This window comes from Triturus cristatus, chromosome 4_1 (genome assembly GCF_964204655.1).
Source record: "Triturus cristatus chromosome 4_1, aTriCri1.1, whole genome shotgun sequence".
Taxonomy (NCBI): domain Eukaryota; kingdom Metazoa; phylum Chordata; class Amphibia; order Caudata; family Salamandridae; genus Triturus; species Triturus cristatus.
The window spans coordinates 931229954-931245797 of NC_140585.1; the positions used below are offsets into that span (position 1 = coordinate 931229954).

General features: G+C 43.8%; 1 protein-coding gene across 1 annotated transcript in view; it reads left to right on the forward strand.

Annotated features, from left to right (window-relative positions):
- The window catches only part of CHKB (choline kinase beta), a 77371-nt gene that overhangs the window by 25627 nt on the left and 35900 nt on the right, over nucleotides 1-15844 (forward strand). The window contains exon 2 of the mRNA XM_085653777.1: nucleotides 13929-14037. Within this exon, the coding sequence (XP_085509903.1) occupies nucleotides 13929-14037 (109 nt within the window). The remainder of the gene's footprint in view (nucleotides 1-13928; nucleotides 14038-15844) is intronic.

Genomic DNA, 15844 nt, shown 5'->3' on the forward strand with positions numbered 1-15844 from the left:
ACAATTGATGGACAGAATGCAGAACAATGTCATACATTCACCCCAGTACAGAGATCTGGGCCTAAATCCATCGTTTTTTTGCTCACCATGCCATTCCAGTTTGAACCCAGCCATATGATGACGGCTGATTAGCCAGAAACCGGTCCTACTCCTAGGATGCTTGTTTCCGGTCCAGGGAAGACCTGGCTTGGCACATCGGGTTGGACTTTTCCCATGAGGCACAGGGTCAGACTGATTGGCATATGGCCATGTCTGAACTGGGGTGGCGGAGTGAGCTAAAGAATGATGCTGGATTAAACCCAGATCAGTTGACTGGGGGTGAGTGCTTGCAATGTTCAACACTCCATCCATCATCCCCTTTGGTTTTACTTTATCATAAAGTAGCTCAGAGGGTTAAAGTACCATGAAGATCACAAAATAGAGTATGGGTGAAATTAGATGCATGTGAGAGATGGGCTATGGAGAGATGAGAGGCACTATTAGATAGTGGTAGTGAGGGAATTTGTGGAGAGAAAAGTCATGGGGGGGGTGTAAACAACAAAAAAAACACAGTTGCACCAGGTACCACCAGAGCTAAAGCAGGACCTGCAGATGAGCAGATAAGAACGGTTGACATCTACAGCAGTGTATTAATCAAAGGGCTATACTGAATACAACCCACATTTTGAATGTAAACCGACTTTAGTGATCATACGTGGGTATGAAATCATGGTTCCCAATCTTCTGGTCTGCGGCAGATGCAAGGTTTAGTGACTTTGCTAAGGTGTGGTCCCTGGTACTGCATTCTTTAGTCCTCATTCTACGTAATTGTGTTATGTCAGTAATGGAAGATCCTGTGATTCTGGGCAAATCACTTAATCTCCCCGTGCCTAACAAAAATGAATGTGTTCTCATATAATGCAACTGGTGCTATGTAAAGCTCTCTGATACCCTATTTGGGTCAAGTTCGCGCTATATAAAACTCTGCTAAAAATAAAAAAAAAAGTAGAAGTTATGTAAAGAGAAGATTTTCCGTCACTTCACTCCATTATTACATTGTGTTCTCCATCAGAGGCGTGCACTTAAACATTGACGCTTCACAGCCTTCTTACTGGTTACAGAACAAGCGAACTGCAAAACAGCAGCGCCGCAGTCTATGAATATGTCACAAAAACATAATCAGAAGGGCAAGCATCTTTCACGATCTTGCCATTGGCATGGGAACCAAATGCAGACCGTGGCAAAGGAACCCATCAGAGAAGTCTGGTCTGAGTCATGCATACTAAGTAATCTAACTTAACATTGTTTGTTCAAATTTACACTAAAACTGAAGTAAACTGCATTGGCCATCTTCTCCGAAGTGGTTCAACATTAAAGGCATCCCTGGTCACACTAGATCGTCAGAGATGCAGCTACAGATTTTTTAAGATGAGGATTTATTTATTTATTTATTTTACATTTGAAGCGATTCCTATTTGTCCATTTGCGTTACAGTCAGACTTCGCTCACACAACTGCGTTCGTTTTATTATTCTGAGAAGGATAAAAGGCAGAATCACACGTTGGAATTAAAGTGCACATGCTGTAGCTTTACCCAAAGGGGACAGGTTCTTTTGCTCACAAGCACAATAAAGGTCGAGCACTAGCTTCGTTTAGGAGCTGCCTGCACTGGTGATGGTTCTGGTGGCAGATCTTGCTATTCGAGAGACTTCGATTGCCACGTTGTTCACAGTGCGTTCCCACTGGCAAGTGCTGAATATTTGTGCTTCAGTGGCAGGCTGGAAGTTGCTGTTACTGCAGTCTGGGGTACCCAGTCCCACCGTGAAGCGCGTAGAACCGTGTGCATGACTTTTTTTATTTATTTACTGCTCACAATAGTTAAGTACACACTCCTCTACGGCCTAATGACGCTACCTATACTCGTGGGCTGGTAGGGGGAGCAGCCATCAGTGCCACTATACTGAGTAATAACAGCAGCACGGGGTAGGAACACACAGGCGAGTAAACGGTGCTCATAAATATGCAGGTCTCATCCTGCTGTGCTCCAGCAGCATCGCCGTATTGTTATGACTCATGCTTCAGCCCTGGGGGACTGGTGAGTACCTGCTATGGAGCTAGGTGGACATAGCACAGGTGCCGTAGAGGGCTGCTCCTCTGCCTTGTGCGGTGCCTCGTGTAATGCACCTCCTTCTTGATACTGCTTCACCTCTCACCCCTGCTTTTCAATTCACAGCATGCAGTTTTTGTCCATTGTTTGAATGCGGTGTGAATAAAATATAAGTAACTTCAGAGGTGTTCGGTTGGGGGAACGGGACAGCAAATGAGCGGTAGAGGGGAAGCAGCGAGGCGTGAGCCGGAAAGAAGCTACAAGACCACAGAAAAGGGAGAGAGAGGGCCGGCAGATGCACTGGAGTGCTTGTTGCTAAATTAAACAAGTGCCGGCCTCCAAAACAAAAGGGAGACCTAGAGTGGTTGACTGCTTCAGCTGGGGTGGGTGTGGGCTGTGGGAGATGGATTTGTGAGTGCGCGTTGCCAGGGAAGGGAGAGGGTGGGAGTTAAGACAGTAAACTGTATGCAGCATTAACCAAAAGAAAAAAAGTTTACGGATGGAAATGAGTAGTTAGGACACGGGAAACTGATAAGAGAGACACAGAAGGGAAAACAGGCTACAACCAATAGAAATTGAGGAAAGCAAACTGGTAATCACAATGACCAATAAGAAGTGAAGTCCCTTTAAAGATGTGCTAAAAACAATAGATTTCACAAGCACAGTTCAAGTGCTGTGCAGGTGAAACCTAAAAAATGACACTTTACCTACATATTAAAAACAGCAGTTTGGAAATAGTCACGTTAGGTACATGATTTTATACTGTTATTGAGATGCTGTTCTATACATTAAGCACCTAGCCTTATGGGCTACAAGGTACACTTTGGGTTAAACATAGCTAATGTATAGAAGTAGGTTTTCTATATGCCAGAACCTTCTCCTCTGTATTTGTTTAGCTGCTGCCAGCCAGGCCACACTGGTGAACCTGGGGCCATATCTTAGTGGTGCGAGCTCACACTGCAGCCACGTGTGACAGTTAACATTTCACTCTCTATTGTACACTTACTGCACCAACACAGTCTTGAAAAATTAATTTAGCCAATTATACCTCTTGCTTTAGTGATGGTAAATGTATTGTGAGACTCCATAGCAGTCTCACAGTTCCCTGTTTAAAATGTCAGCCAAAACTTATTTGAAAAGGCAGAGGAACCACTCAAAAATATTCTGTCTCCAGCCACAGTATTGGAGGTGTGGGTGGTAAACGAAAAGTATAGCTATAAATCTGTATTGTAAGAGTTTGCTGCTTTCCACATCTACCTTTGAGCTATTAACATTTAGATTCACCTCTATCCTCTATAAAGAGTTCTGTTCAATGACCCTGCAGTCAATGTGAACAGTGAAAATAGATTTAGGCCCTCACATCAGACCTCTATCTCTATTGTGTCTGTTGCTTAGGGAGATGTTGAATTGATAATAGTTGAAGCACTGATTTATAAAACCTTCTATTTGAAATAATTAAGAAAGTCCAACCATCCGCTTTTGTGGTCTCACTCAAATATTCCTGATCTGAGCATACAACCAGTGCCTTCCAATGGAAATGGGTGTTGCATAGCACCCTGCTTGTAAATAATGGTTTAAGCCTTGAACAGACAATAGGAAGTGTGTATCTGCTTGGATATTTGTTTTTGCTTAATGGATAATTGTAGAACATAGACCAAATCTAGACCTAAAACATACAAAGCATCTATTGTACCACATGAATGTTGCCATCAGCACTATGTAGGTCGTAGAGAGAAGTGACCTTAAGGAAAACATACATAACTGCTTAGCAATCCAGCGACCCATTATTTCCAACAAAAGGGAATCTATTGTCACTTGTGCCTTTGTTGCTGAAAAGCTCTTTGCTTGTGGAAGAACAATTCCAGTCCATAAGTCTAAAGGCAGGTAACCTTCAACCACATCTGAATGAGGCTCCTTCCCTTGCTGGTATCTTAAGAACAATCACACGAACCTCATTACTTTCCTACACATTTTTTTCTTTTGCAACTTGTATTTTGTTTGGAGTTTATACCCCCTCCCTCCATTAAACCGTAATTTAAAGCAACTGGATTAAAATGGCCATGCCCTCACACTTCCCGCCATTCCAGAGGCCTCCGCCATATGTTCCAGATGTGAGAAACTGGGGTGCAAGAATTATGGATGGGGTATGAACTGCGATTTTGGACGACCTATTCAAACCTAATAGCACTATGAAGATACTGTTATCTTAGGTTAACTTTTTATAAGGCCAAACTATCGCCATTGGCCTCTGGGTGCATGTTGACGAGAACATTCATCCGTGCCTATTGACTAATATTGCCTAATAGAATGCCTGGCAATAATGGCAGATTTTAAGGTGGGAACAAAATGAGTCACGGTCTCGGACCGCAAATAGGTACTACCAAGTAGTTTTCCTGCCCGGAACTCTGACCGACCCACTCCATTCAGGGATTTATCATGCTCGACAGGTCAAAATTAATAGTAGTTCATGTCAAATTGTGTACCAAAATATTGTATACTTACTAATACCCATGTACAAACCCTTTCTGCCAGAGTTAGTCCTACTCCCGCCATAGCCCTGTTACGTTTGAATTGTTTTTGCTGTGATCCAGCATGGCTGCGTTGGCTTGCTCAGAACAATCTAAGCTTCTCAACAATACAAAAATTTACATAATTTAGTGACGGAAGGGCTTGTTGTGTCTGACGCTGTAACAATATCCTTCTTAGGATGCTCCTTCTTTGCACATCACAAATTGTGCTACATTAAGGGTAAAAGTCAGAAGCCTGAGAAGAGAAAATTCAGCTGTTATGCACCTCTGACATTCAGGTCGTCATCTTGTATGGTAATCAAACCACCATCATCAAACCCATGGGCTCCTCTATGCCAGAGACTATCTCAGTGTTTTTCCTCCTAAAAGATATTCTCTGCTCCTCAAAGGAATTGGAAATCCGTAGGCTCCATGCCCTTGCTTTTCATATATTATCCAGGCTTCCAGGCCTCTTTGTTTACTTGTCATCTTTTGATGTTTTGCCCAATATATAGCTCCATGTATTTGTCACTCTCCACAAATACTGTGAAAGCTGGTAATTCTCAATCATATTTATCAACTGCATTAATTGTCCCCTCTTGTAATATAGTAATATCTCCCATGGTACCAAGGAAGAGAGTGTTCCAGACCCTGAACGCATAGCCAAAATAAATAACCGAAATAACAATGAAAACCACATTATAGGAATCCTTACTTGATTGCTTGGCCAAATGGATCAAAACGCAACTAGAAACAATATTCTGATATATTCTGCCCTCCATTCCCTATCCCTCATCTTGTGAAACAACCCACTGTTCAGGGCAGGAGTTCGCCATACAAGGCAAAGTGGATAATGAAACTTACACTGGGCAGGAGGATGATCAAGGCCCATTGCATTTAGTAAAGCAGAGTACCCTGTAGTAATGCAAAAGGTCATGAAGTTTTTGACTTGGTTCTGCCATCTAACACAGGACACTTGTTCTCGGTTCTCGACATTAGCAGTGTTCAAGTCAGTTTTTGCTGTGGAGATGTCTGTTATTGAGCGGCCAGCTTCCATATGACCTTCCTCCCTATAGTGTCCACAGCTGTGGACCTCCTATATATTGCACCCCAAAAGATGAGTATTTTGTGGTAATGTGATGTTTTCTAGTGCAGTGTTAGGTTATATTTTTGTTAGGATTAATTAAAATCAATGTCAGATTTCATCATCCATTCAGAAATAATAAGGGCTGTTAATAAAAATACTTAAAGCACGTTGGTTCTAGGACTGACCTAATAAGCTATAATAGTTTTAGTCAAATGAAAGCTCCCAACAGTGATTTAACAAGTGTCCCACATCATAAGTATTCTACATGTCACTAAACCTTAACCGTGGAAGGAGATCCAACTACCAAGTTCATCCACCAATGCTCGATCTCCTTAATTTATTTAGCTGTTATGTAATGTAACCGAGCCAACAGTGGTATTCATTTGAAAATAGCTGATTAGTTCCTCTGACGGTCTGTTCTGTTTGCAAATTGGCATTGCAGAAAGTTCATTAATTAGCGTAGTCTTCAAAAGGGAAGGAAACAAGCGAGTGTGCCGCAGGTACTCTAGGCCGTAGTAGATGTTTAGCAGCGTCCTCCGTTCCTGAAAGCCACAGCATGGGAACCAGGCAAAGAAAATGTATGAAAATGCTCCTTTGTGCCTTCAGCTGCTGTATTCCTCCACTGTCATGTCCTACAATTTACAGAACTGGACCGCATCAGAAAGTTTGAGTTTCTTCCTTCAGAAGTAAAGGGTAAATATTTATTTTTGAACCTTCAAAAGTGAGAAACTGCTCTCTAGCAGCTCCAAATTAAGAACGTTTTAGCTGGGTACTCACCTGGCCTGCTGTCTTAAAGTAGGACAAGTGTACTGGGGGTTAGCATCCAATGTGGCGTTCCTTGGGAGTGCCAAACTGTATAACGTGTTGGATAACAGGTCACCCAAGTGTGTTTTTATTCTTTGCCTGATGGCTCTGGTGCTTGGATTCCATTCTGTCTTAATTTTTCATCACCTAAGAGTAGTGTGTTCAGACTGAACCTTTTTCTGACTTCTCCTTCATGCACGTTTTAGGGTTTAGCTTGAGCGGAGTATCTTCACTCTGTTCCATCAATTCCTGCTCTTTCATTCCTCTAGACTGAGATGCCAATAATAAAGTATCTATAGTGTGCAGCATAATATAGATTTTCCTAATAAGTTATGACGGAAAGTCTTAATTTTATTAAAGACAAGGAGGCGAGTATTATGCTTTCTTATCTTGCATTTATTCAAATAGCGCGGGGACACACCGTTTTGAGTGTAACCAGGCGCTCTAAAAGTGGTTTTATTATTATTATTATTAAAGTGCTAAAAACTATAGTTCCCAGAGTGCTGAGCGAACCGCTGGCCAATGGGAACACACAAAGTCACAAAACCATAAACCTATGAGAGAGCAGTCAAAGGTATAAAGTCAGTGCTGACTGCGAACAGCCCTCTTTTAGATGGCGAGCAGCTCAGATAGAATCCATAAACAGAGGAACAATGGAGAAAACAATACAGAATGCCAAAGACCAGGCGAGTATATCTTGGCCGTAGTCCAACAAAGTCGACCGATAGGCAGGAATCACGGTGGAAGAAGCAGAGCAGGAGGAATGGACATCCCGAAGAGCAGAACTCTCTTGAAGATCATGAATCCCATCACGAAGACGCGGGAGGCAACGCTGGAGTCTCTGTAGGGCGGGAGAAAAAACACATATTAGAAGTGTTGAGGCGGGATAATGCTCGCCTCCGTGTCTTTAATAAAATTAAGACTTTCTGTCATAACTTATTAGGAAAATCTATATTTTTGTCAAGAATTCCTGTCATGCGAGGGGAGGAAAACGGTAACCAGCGAAAACGGACTACATCTCCCAGGATGCTTAGCGGTTGAGAGGTTATGTAAACAGGAGAGCTGTTACATAACTCAAGGAAAACACGCCCTTATGTAAACAGGAGAGCTGTTGCATAACTCAAGGAAAACACGCCCTTATGTAAACAGGAGAGCTGTTACATAACTCAAGGAAAACACTCCCTTATGTAAACAGGAGAGCTGTTACATAACTCAAGGAAAACACGCCCTATAAAGGGAGGAACCGGGAGGTACAACGCTGTCGGATATTGTGTTTACACCGACGTACCTGCTTAGTGAAGAGCAGTGTTCCGGAGTGGTGCTCCAGTAAGGCAAGAACGGAGGTAGGTCGAGTCGTTACTCCCTGGGCCGTGTCTTGCCCCATCGTCACCTGTGAAGGACCCGGAAGCTCTACCGGATAACCATTGAGCTTCGCTTTTTGACTCGGCTGAGTCAAAGCGCAGTGGCGCTTTTGCTGGTTGGAGTCGTAACTCCCAGCCCGACCAGAGATACAGGGACTGCCAGCTGTAACGCACACCAGGAGGTGTTTGCCGCGTTACAGACTCGGAAGTCCACAGGATCGATCGATCGAGCGGCTGCTCTCGGTTCAGTCTTCGTTGATTGTGATTGGGGTATCGGTGACGCATCACCAGGAGGTGACTCCGCGTCCCGGTGCAGTCTGAGGAAGAGGTTGAGCGGCTGCTCCCTTCAGGTAGAGACCCCGGCTGGGTGTTTCCCTGACTCCTCGATTCTCCCCAACTCTCTTCGTGCCTCTCACAGCCTACCGATTGGCATTGTCGGCCATTTCATTTCTGCCCTCTGTTGGCATACGCCGGGATCGGCGTATATGCAGAGGACGGCTAGAACCATCCGTGCTGTGGGCTGGTAACGTACTTAGCCTGGAGGATTCCAGTGACTATAACCTTTGTTTATTCCTTGTATTATTTTTGCCTTCATTAAAATAACTAAACCTTCACAAGTGGTTGCGTTCTCATTATCATGTCTGTTAAACGATCCTGAGACGTTCAGGGCGTTACAATTTTATGGCAAGACTGGAGGCTCGTATTATGCTTATTCAAAGCATATCAACAACCAAAGAAGCAGCAGTAACAACAGGTTTGCTATAAAACATTCGGAATACATTGTCATTAGACCAATCCGCAGATCTCAGAATTTCCTCTAAACAGGAGCCTGCCCAAAAAGCTTTGGAGGCCATGGCTCCTCTGGTGGAATGAGCCCCGAAAACCGACACATCTATGCTGGCTAGGGACATGACCCAACGAACCCACCGGGCCAGAGTGGCCGAGGAAACTGGGAGATGGGGCTTGCGGAAAGAAATGAGAAGTTGTGAACAAGAGGACGTTCTGAGATCAAAGTTTCTTTGCTCGTATACTTTGAGGCATTGTCCTACACACAGCTTAGGGTGGAAAGGAAAATAAGGATAAAAAACAGAGTTCAAATTTGTCTTTGTACGTTTGTTAATCTGAAACATTACTCCTGTAGGGGAAAACTGACGAAGAAACATCCAATGCTTTAACATCGGAAACGCGTTTAATAGAAACCAGACACAATAACATGGTAAGTGTAGCAGAAAGCATTTTCAGAGAAAGAGCTGAATTATCTGACCAATCGGAAAACAATTTAGGAACCAAATTTACAGGCCATAAATTAGAATACTTAGCCAACGGAGGTTTTGAAAATCGTACTTCTTGTAACAGGCGACAGATCAAAGGATGAACGCCAACCGGTTTGCAATCAATAGGACAGTGATTAAGGGAAATGGCTGGTCTATACAAATTGACCGTTCTGTGGGACTTACCTGCACTGGCTTCAGAAGCCAGGAAATTGACGATGAAGTTCAGAGGGGCTGAAAAGGGATCGATATGTTTTCCCAGACACCAGCTTGCCCATAAAGACCAAGCGGCCTTGTAAGCTTTGGATGTACCTGGAACCCAGACTTTGCTGATGAAGAGAGAAGCTTCTTGTGAAATGAGGAGGTCAGGAGGAACAGACTGGAGACCTTCCACGCTGACAGTACCAAAGTGTTGTCCAGAATGAGACTGTGTGGTTGACCCAAGGGGTTCCAAACTAGGTCGTTGCGAGCAGGGAGGAGAACCGTGAAGTCTACCGCCATCTCCAGAAGAGATGGGAATCAAATCTGTGATTGCCAGAATTGAACCACTATGACCAGGGAGGTCGATTGTCGCCGCACCTGGGAAAGCACCCTGTTGATCATGAGAAAAGGGGGAAAGGCATAAATGAGATGGAGGGACCAATCTTGGAGAAACGCATCTGTAGCCAGGGCCAAAGGATCTGGATGCCAACTGAAGAAACGGAGCAATTGGGTATTGAGGTGAGAAGCAAAGAGATAGATATGAAAAGGGCCCATGTTTGAGAGATAGATAGGAAGACGGATGGAAGCAGCTTCCAGTCAATGGAATCTCGAAGATGGCGAGAATGCCAATCTGCTATGGAGTTGAGATTTCCAGGAAGATACTCTGCTTTGAGAGATAGTTAGTTTGCCAGGCAATATTCCCATAGATTCTTTGCTAACTCTGCAAGTGGTTTGGACCTGGTGCCACCTAGATGGTTGATGTAGTGGACCGCAGAAACATTGTTCATACGAAGGAGACTGGAACAACAAACTTTGTTCTTTGTGAGGCTTTGGATTCCAAAGGAGTCTGCCAGCATCTCTAAACAATTGATGTGCAATCTCGACTCCTCGCGAGACCATGTAACGCCAGTCGATATTGGCCCACAGCGGGTGCCCCAACCCGACAGGCTTGCATCGGATTCTAATACAAGATCTGGGGCCGAAGCGAAGATAGTTCGCCCATTCCACGCATCTAAATGGTCCATCCACCATTGAAGTTCGATACGAGACTCCTGATCCAAAGTGATAATGTCGGAGTAGGCCAACCCTTGACGAAGATGTTGGATCTTTAGTTGCGGAAGGGCACGATAACGAAGAGGCCCTGGAAAAATGGCTTGGATGGAAGCGGAGAGCAGACCGACGATCCTTTCAAGAGATCTGAGAGAGACCAGAGGTCCGAAGAACGTGAGAAATTTCTGACTTTATGGCTGAGACTTTTGACTGAGGAAGAAGAGACGCCGTGGAAGAGTCCACGAGAAAGCCCAGGAATTCGATGTGTTGCAAAGGAATGAGCATAGATTCTTTGGGGCTTAGAAGAAAACTCAGATCTAGAAGCAGGGACCGAGTGGTGTTCAAGTCGGACAGAAGATTCTGTTTGTCCAGATTCATAATCAGAATGTCGTCTAGATAAATGATTAATCTGATCCCTAGGGATCGCAGATAAGACACCACCGGCTTCATGATTTTTGTAAAGCACCATGGTGCTGACGACAGGCCAAAAGGAAGGGAACAAAATCGATAGGTTACTCCTAACCATTGGAACTGGAGAAACTTGGTGTGAGAAGCATGAATAGAAATGGTAAGATATGTGTCCTGTAAATCTATACGGACCATCCAGTCTTTCAATCGAAGGGTATCTCATTAGTGAATGATAGTTTCCATTTTGAAGTGCCGATACACCACAAATTGGTTGAACCATTTTAGATTTATCACTGGGCGCATTTTCTTGTTCTTTTTTCGAACTAGGAAAATGGAACTGAGGAACCCCGAGGGATCGAGAGGAGCTATCTGAATAGCCGGTATTTGGAGAAGGTTTTGGACCTCTATGGAGATGAGTTGTCATTTCTGCCGAGAAAATTAGAGGAGGAGGGAAAACTGTTTGGAAAGATGGCGCGTAGAACTCTATAAGATAACCTTGGACAGAGTTTAAAACCCAGGGATCTGCGGTGAGAGTACGCCATTTTTGTATGAAGAGGCTTAAGCAACCCCCAACCGGGGGAAGAGTTGAAGGACATACCTTCCTGGGCGTTGTTGCGGAAGTTCTTCTGTCCTCGACCTCTATAACCATGACCTCTTTGTGGGTAGAACTGAGGTTTATATTCTTTGTAATCTGCATTGGAGGATCCTCTGGAGCCTTGATTTTGATAGGAGCGGCCGGCAGAGCGACCCCTGCCTCTGCCGGCCTGTCAGAAAACCGGAGAGAAAAAAACGTTTTTGATGGACTGTTGGGCCTTATCAAGAGAAGCAAAAGTAGTGAGCAATTTGCTCAAGTCTTTGACGAGAGAATCTCCGAACAGAAAGCCGTCCGCCTTAATTCCAGGGTCCAGGGGAGCCAGGTTAGCCAATTTAGGGTTGAGTTTTATCTGGAGACCCTTGCGGCGTTCATGAGTGATAGCGGCATTGGCATTTTCCAGGAGACAAAAGGCTCGTTGAACCCATGGGGAGATATCTTCAGCATTTAAATCTGTACCATCCAGACGAGCAGATTCTGCAAGGTCAAAAATGCAAGCCAAAGGACCCACAACATCAAGAAGCTTGTCCTGGCAGGTGGACCAAGCTTTATCCACCCCTCTGCGTGGATCTTTACCAAACTTGGAGAAGAACATAAGTATGGGCTGATCAATGGAAGGGGCAACAGTAATGTTAGAGGGCAAAGAAGGCTTGGGACATTCAGACTTCAACTTGGACCTGACTGATTTGTCCAAGGGTAGACTGAGTCTGGCAAAAATATAATCGCCCACATGGGAGGCCGGGAACCATTTAGTGGAATTAGGATGACGAATGGTAGAAGGGTCAAACATAGGAGCACCCTCGGAGTCCAAAACAGGAGCGAACGCGAAAGAATCAAGTTTTGCTTTCTTAGCAGGAGGTGAAGGAGGGTCTGAGACGTCAAAGAGGTCAAATAAATCATCTGCGTCACCCATATCATCGTCTGTGTCCGCAAAAATTACCAATTTCTTAGATACCTCCTATGTGCTTTCATTTAACTTTTCGTTTGCCATCAGAATTTGAAATCCCCTCCTTGGAAGGAGGCCTGGGAGGGACTAAGTCCTCATTCATGTGTGAGGGAACCTCGCTAACCAAGCTTGACGCACTGTTAGAAACAGAAGAGGGTACCAACTTTCTTTTTCTGCTATCCCCCGCAGAAGGGGCCAAAGCTTTGGACATCAGACATAACATAGAATTTTCCATGTCCCTGGAAAAGCGCTTCATAGAATTTTCTACAGCATGTTCCACAGAATTGTTGATAAACCTATTCAAATCGTTTTTGAAGGCTTCCCCTTCCTTATGCTGCATGTCAGACCCAGGAGAGCTGTCAATCTGCATTATAAATAAAAGAGAACAGTCAAAGGGAACCAAAGAATTAAGAGCCTAGGACTGGGAGTGCCAGGGGGTGGAAACTAGGGAGGAAAGCTCACAAACCACTCCCACTAAGGCGGGGCGTCAACGGAGCAGGAGGACGAAGCTCCGAGGAGAACAGAACTTGCTGCGTTGGAAGGAGGCACACGCGCCGGTGAGGAGAAAGAAACTAAGTCAATGTTATCCAGGCTTTAAAGAACTGCCATGAAAAATGAATTGTTAAGGCAACCATATCTTTTTAGGAGGAGAACACTTCTACCCCTAGAGTCCATGTGGGGATTCTGGCTCGCTTGGTACATCCTGAAAGTATTAATATATTCAGGCGCCCATTCAAAGTTTTTTTTATTTTTATTTTTTTTATTTTTTTATTATTATAAGGCAATATAGTTGAAATGTGTTCTTCAAAATTCACAATTTTTTTTTTTACCCAAAGAATATGTCTTGGTAGGAAGAAATTGCCGCTGCCAACCACCTTTCCACAGTTCCCTCTCCTCACTTGCTTGATGAAAGTGGTGGGATGTAAATAGTTAACTGTTAAGATTTACTGATGCTGGATGGGAGCTATGTTGTACTCCTTTGGCTGGTGTAAGGTTACTGGAAGACCTTTGTCACATGCCTCAGTAAATCTCACATTTTCTTTCATGGTCCATCTTACTTCGGGTTACTCCAAGAGCATATGCAGTTCGTTCTCTGATCACCTGTTTGTGGTCTGCGTATAAAGAGTAAAGGTAAATAACTCTTGGTACATCAAATGCAAATATTTTGTCCTCTAGAACAGGTATTGGCCTTTCCTGATCTCAAATTTTTCCAGCCACCCTCCAAAGTTCACAGACATCTATGCACTTGCATTCCGATGCATGGAGAGATTAGGAGAATGAATGAAAGGTACACTCATTGTAGAAATGCATTATTTTCATATTTAGGGAAAATTAATTCACCGTATACTATGAGTCTTCGCTACATCAGTTTGTTTGTTTTTTAATTTGAAGTGGTTTAGGGGTTTTTAACAATTTAGTTTCTTCAACTGTGTAGCCTTCCATAGTGTGCGGTTACATGGTGATCCGCCGAGAATAACATGTAAACAGTTAAAGAGGTGTAGGTAGTAATTGCTAATTTTCTGCCCACACTTAATAGGAAGTTTATTCTCCATACTTCTCCAGCCTCTTCCTGGGTTGCTTTAATCATCTCATCCTGCATTATGTTTTCTTTTCAGTGGCGGCCTCAGTAACTTGCTGTTCAAATGTTCACTTCGGGGGTACGTTGTGAGTCAAGGCAATGAACCTCGTCAGGTCCTGCTTCGTGTTTATGGAGCCATTCTTCAGGTAAATGCTAGGCTTCAGGTCTTGGAAGCTGAAGAATGATCAGCGCATGGTAGATCCATTTATGCATAAGTGCATGGTGTATCTATGGTAGATCGCTGTCCAGGGGATGTATGTGTCTGCTGCCTACCACTCCAATGAAGGGACATTGTCCCCTGCAATTACATTTAGTATAGCCTGGAGTTTTTAGTGTAACCTCTTGGATCGGGCTTCTTTTTCCATGCATGCTAGACACCATTCATACACTAAGTTGAATGTCTATTGTGATTTCGCTCAACTCTGGTGTTTGTTTCTTCTTTCATTATTTCTGGAACTGTTTTTTTTTTTTTTTAATCATTCTTTATTGTGCATTTTGATGCCGATTGTGATTGTGCTAGTTTCATTCTTTTGTTCTGCAGGTTTGTTTGAATAGGTTGTCTAGTTTGTTTGTCTTGCCTAATCTTGTTTCTTCACTTGTCACTAGCGGGTGTGCTTTTATTTACTTCAGCAATCATTTTCTGTAGTCACTGTTTATAGTCATTTACGTTGGTTTTCCAGTTTTACTCTGTCAGAGAGCCTCCTATGTTGAGAAGAAGCAGTACTTGTACATCAGTACTAGTACCCTCAAAGGAAAGTTTATGGAGGTATTTAGGGGAAGAATAAAGGATTGTTGCAGCAACATGAATAGCTATGAGAGAAGGATCCAAGTACTGAATGGTTGCATTTTCCATCTGGTCTTTTAGGTCAAAAGACCAGATGGAAAATGTAACCATTTGTAAAGGAATTTAGAGCGCTGGATCTCCCCCGAAGGGGTATCCCTGTGCTGCAGAGACGACAATGTACAGGTTCAGCTCAAATCAGTCCAGGAATAATTCAGTCTTCAGGAGTTTCCTGAATCGAACAAGACTGGGACATTTACACAGTTCCTCGGGCAGAGTATACCAATATTTTGGAGCAAGATAAGCGAAGGTTCTGCTTCCTGCTCGTAGTTTCCTGTAGTGGGGGACCACAAGCAGCCCTTTCCCTACGGATCTAAGAAGCCTGCTCGGAGGGTAGGATTTAATTTTGTCTGCCAGATAGCTGGGACACCTGCCATAAAGTGATTTATATACTGGGCAATAAAGATTACATTTAATTCTCTGTCGAATCGGTAGCCAGTGAAGCTGTCTAAGCAGAGGCCTAGAAGAGGTACGCGGGGCATTTTGAGAGCCAGCCATGTGGCTACATACTGGACAATCTGCATTCCATTCAAAAGTGATTCGTTTGCAGATGCTAGAAGAGCATTGCAGTAATCAAGTCGGCCAATGACCAAACCCTGAATCAGTGTTTGGCGAATTGATAAGGGCAGCCACTGAAACACTCTGCGCAAGAGAGTCAGAGCGTGGTAGCAAGTCTCTGTTATGGTCATGACATGATCTTTCATGGCCAAAGAGTTGTCCAAACGGACCCCTACATTTTTAGCCATGAGAGATGGAATAGGAGTGTGGCCCAACATAGTAGGCCACCATTTAGGGGACCAAATGGATTGAGCAGAGCCAAATAAAAGAATCTCATTCTTAGATGCATGAAGCTGAAGGACATTTTCCATCATCCAGTCAGATATGGCCACCATGCCCTCCGCTAAGCGTTAATCAACTAATTCTGTGTCCTTATCGAGGGACAGAAGTAGTTGAGTGTCGTCGGCACACGAGTAGGAAGTGAAACCATATTCCGTAACAGTCTTGGCAAGGAGGGGCCACATAAACATTAAACCATGTAGGGCTCAAACAAGGGCCCTGCAGCACCCCCTTAGTGAGCTTTAGATTATGGTAGCAAAATGGACGCTGATCCA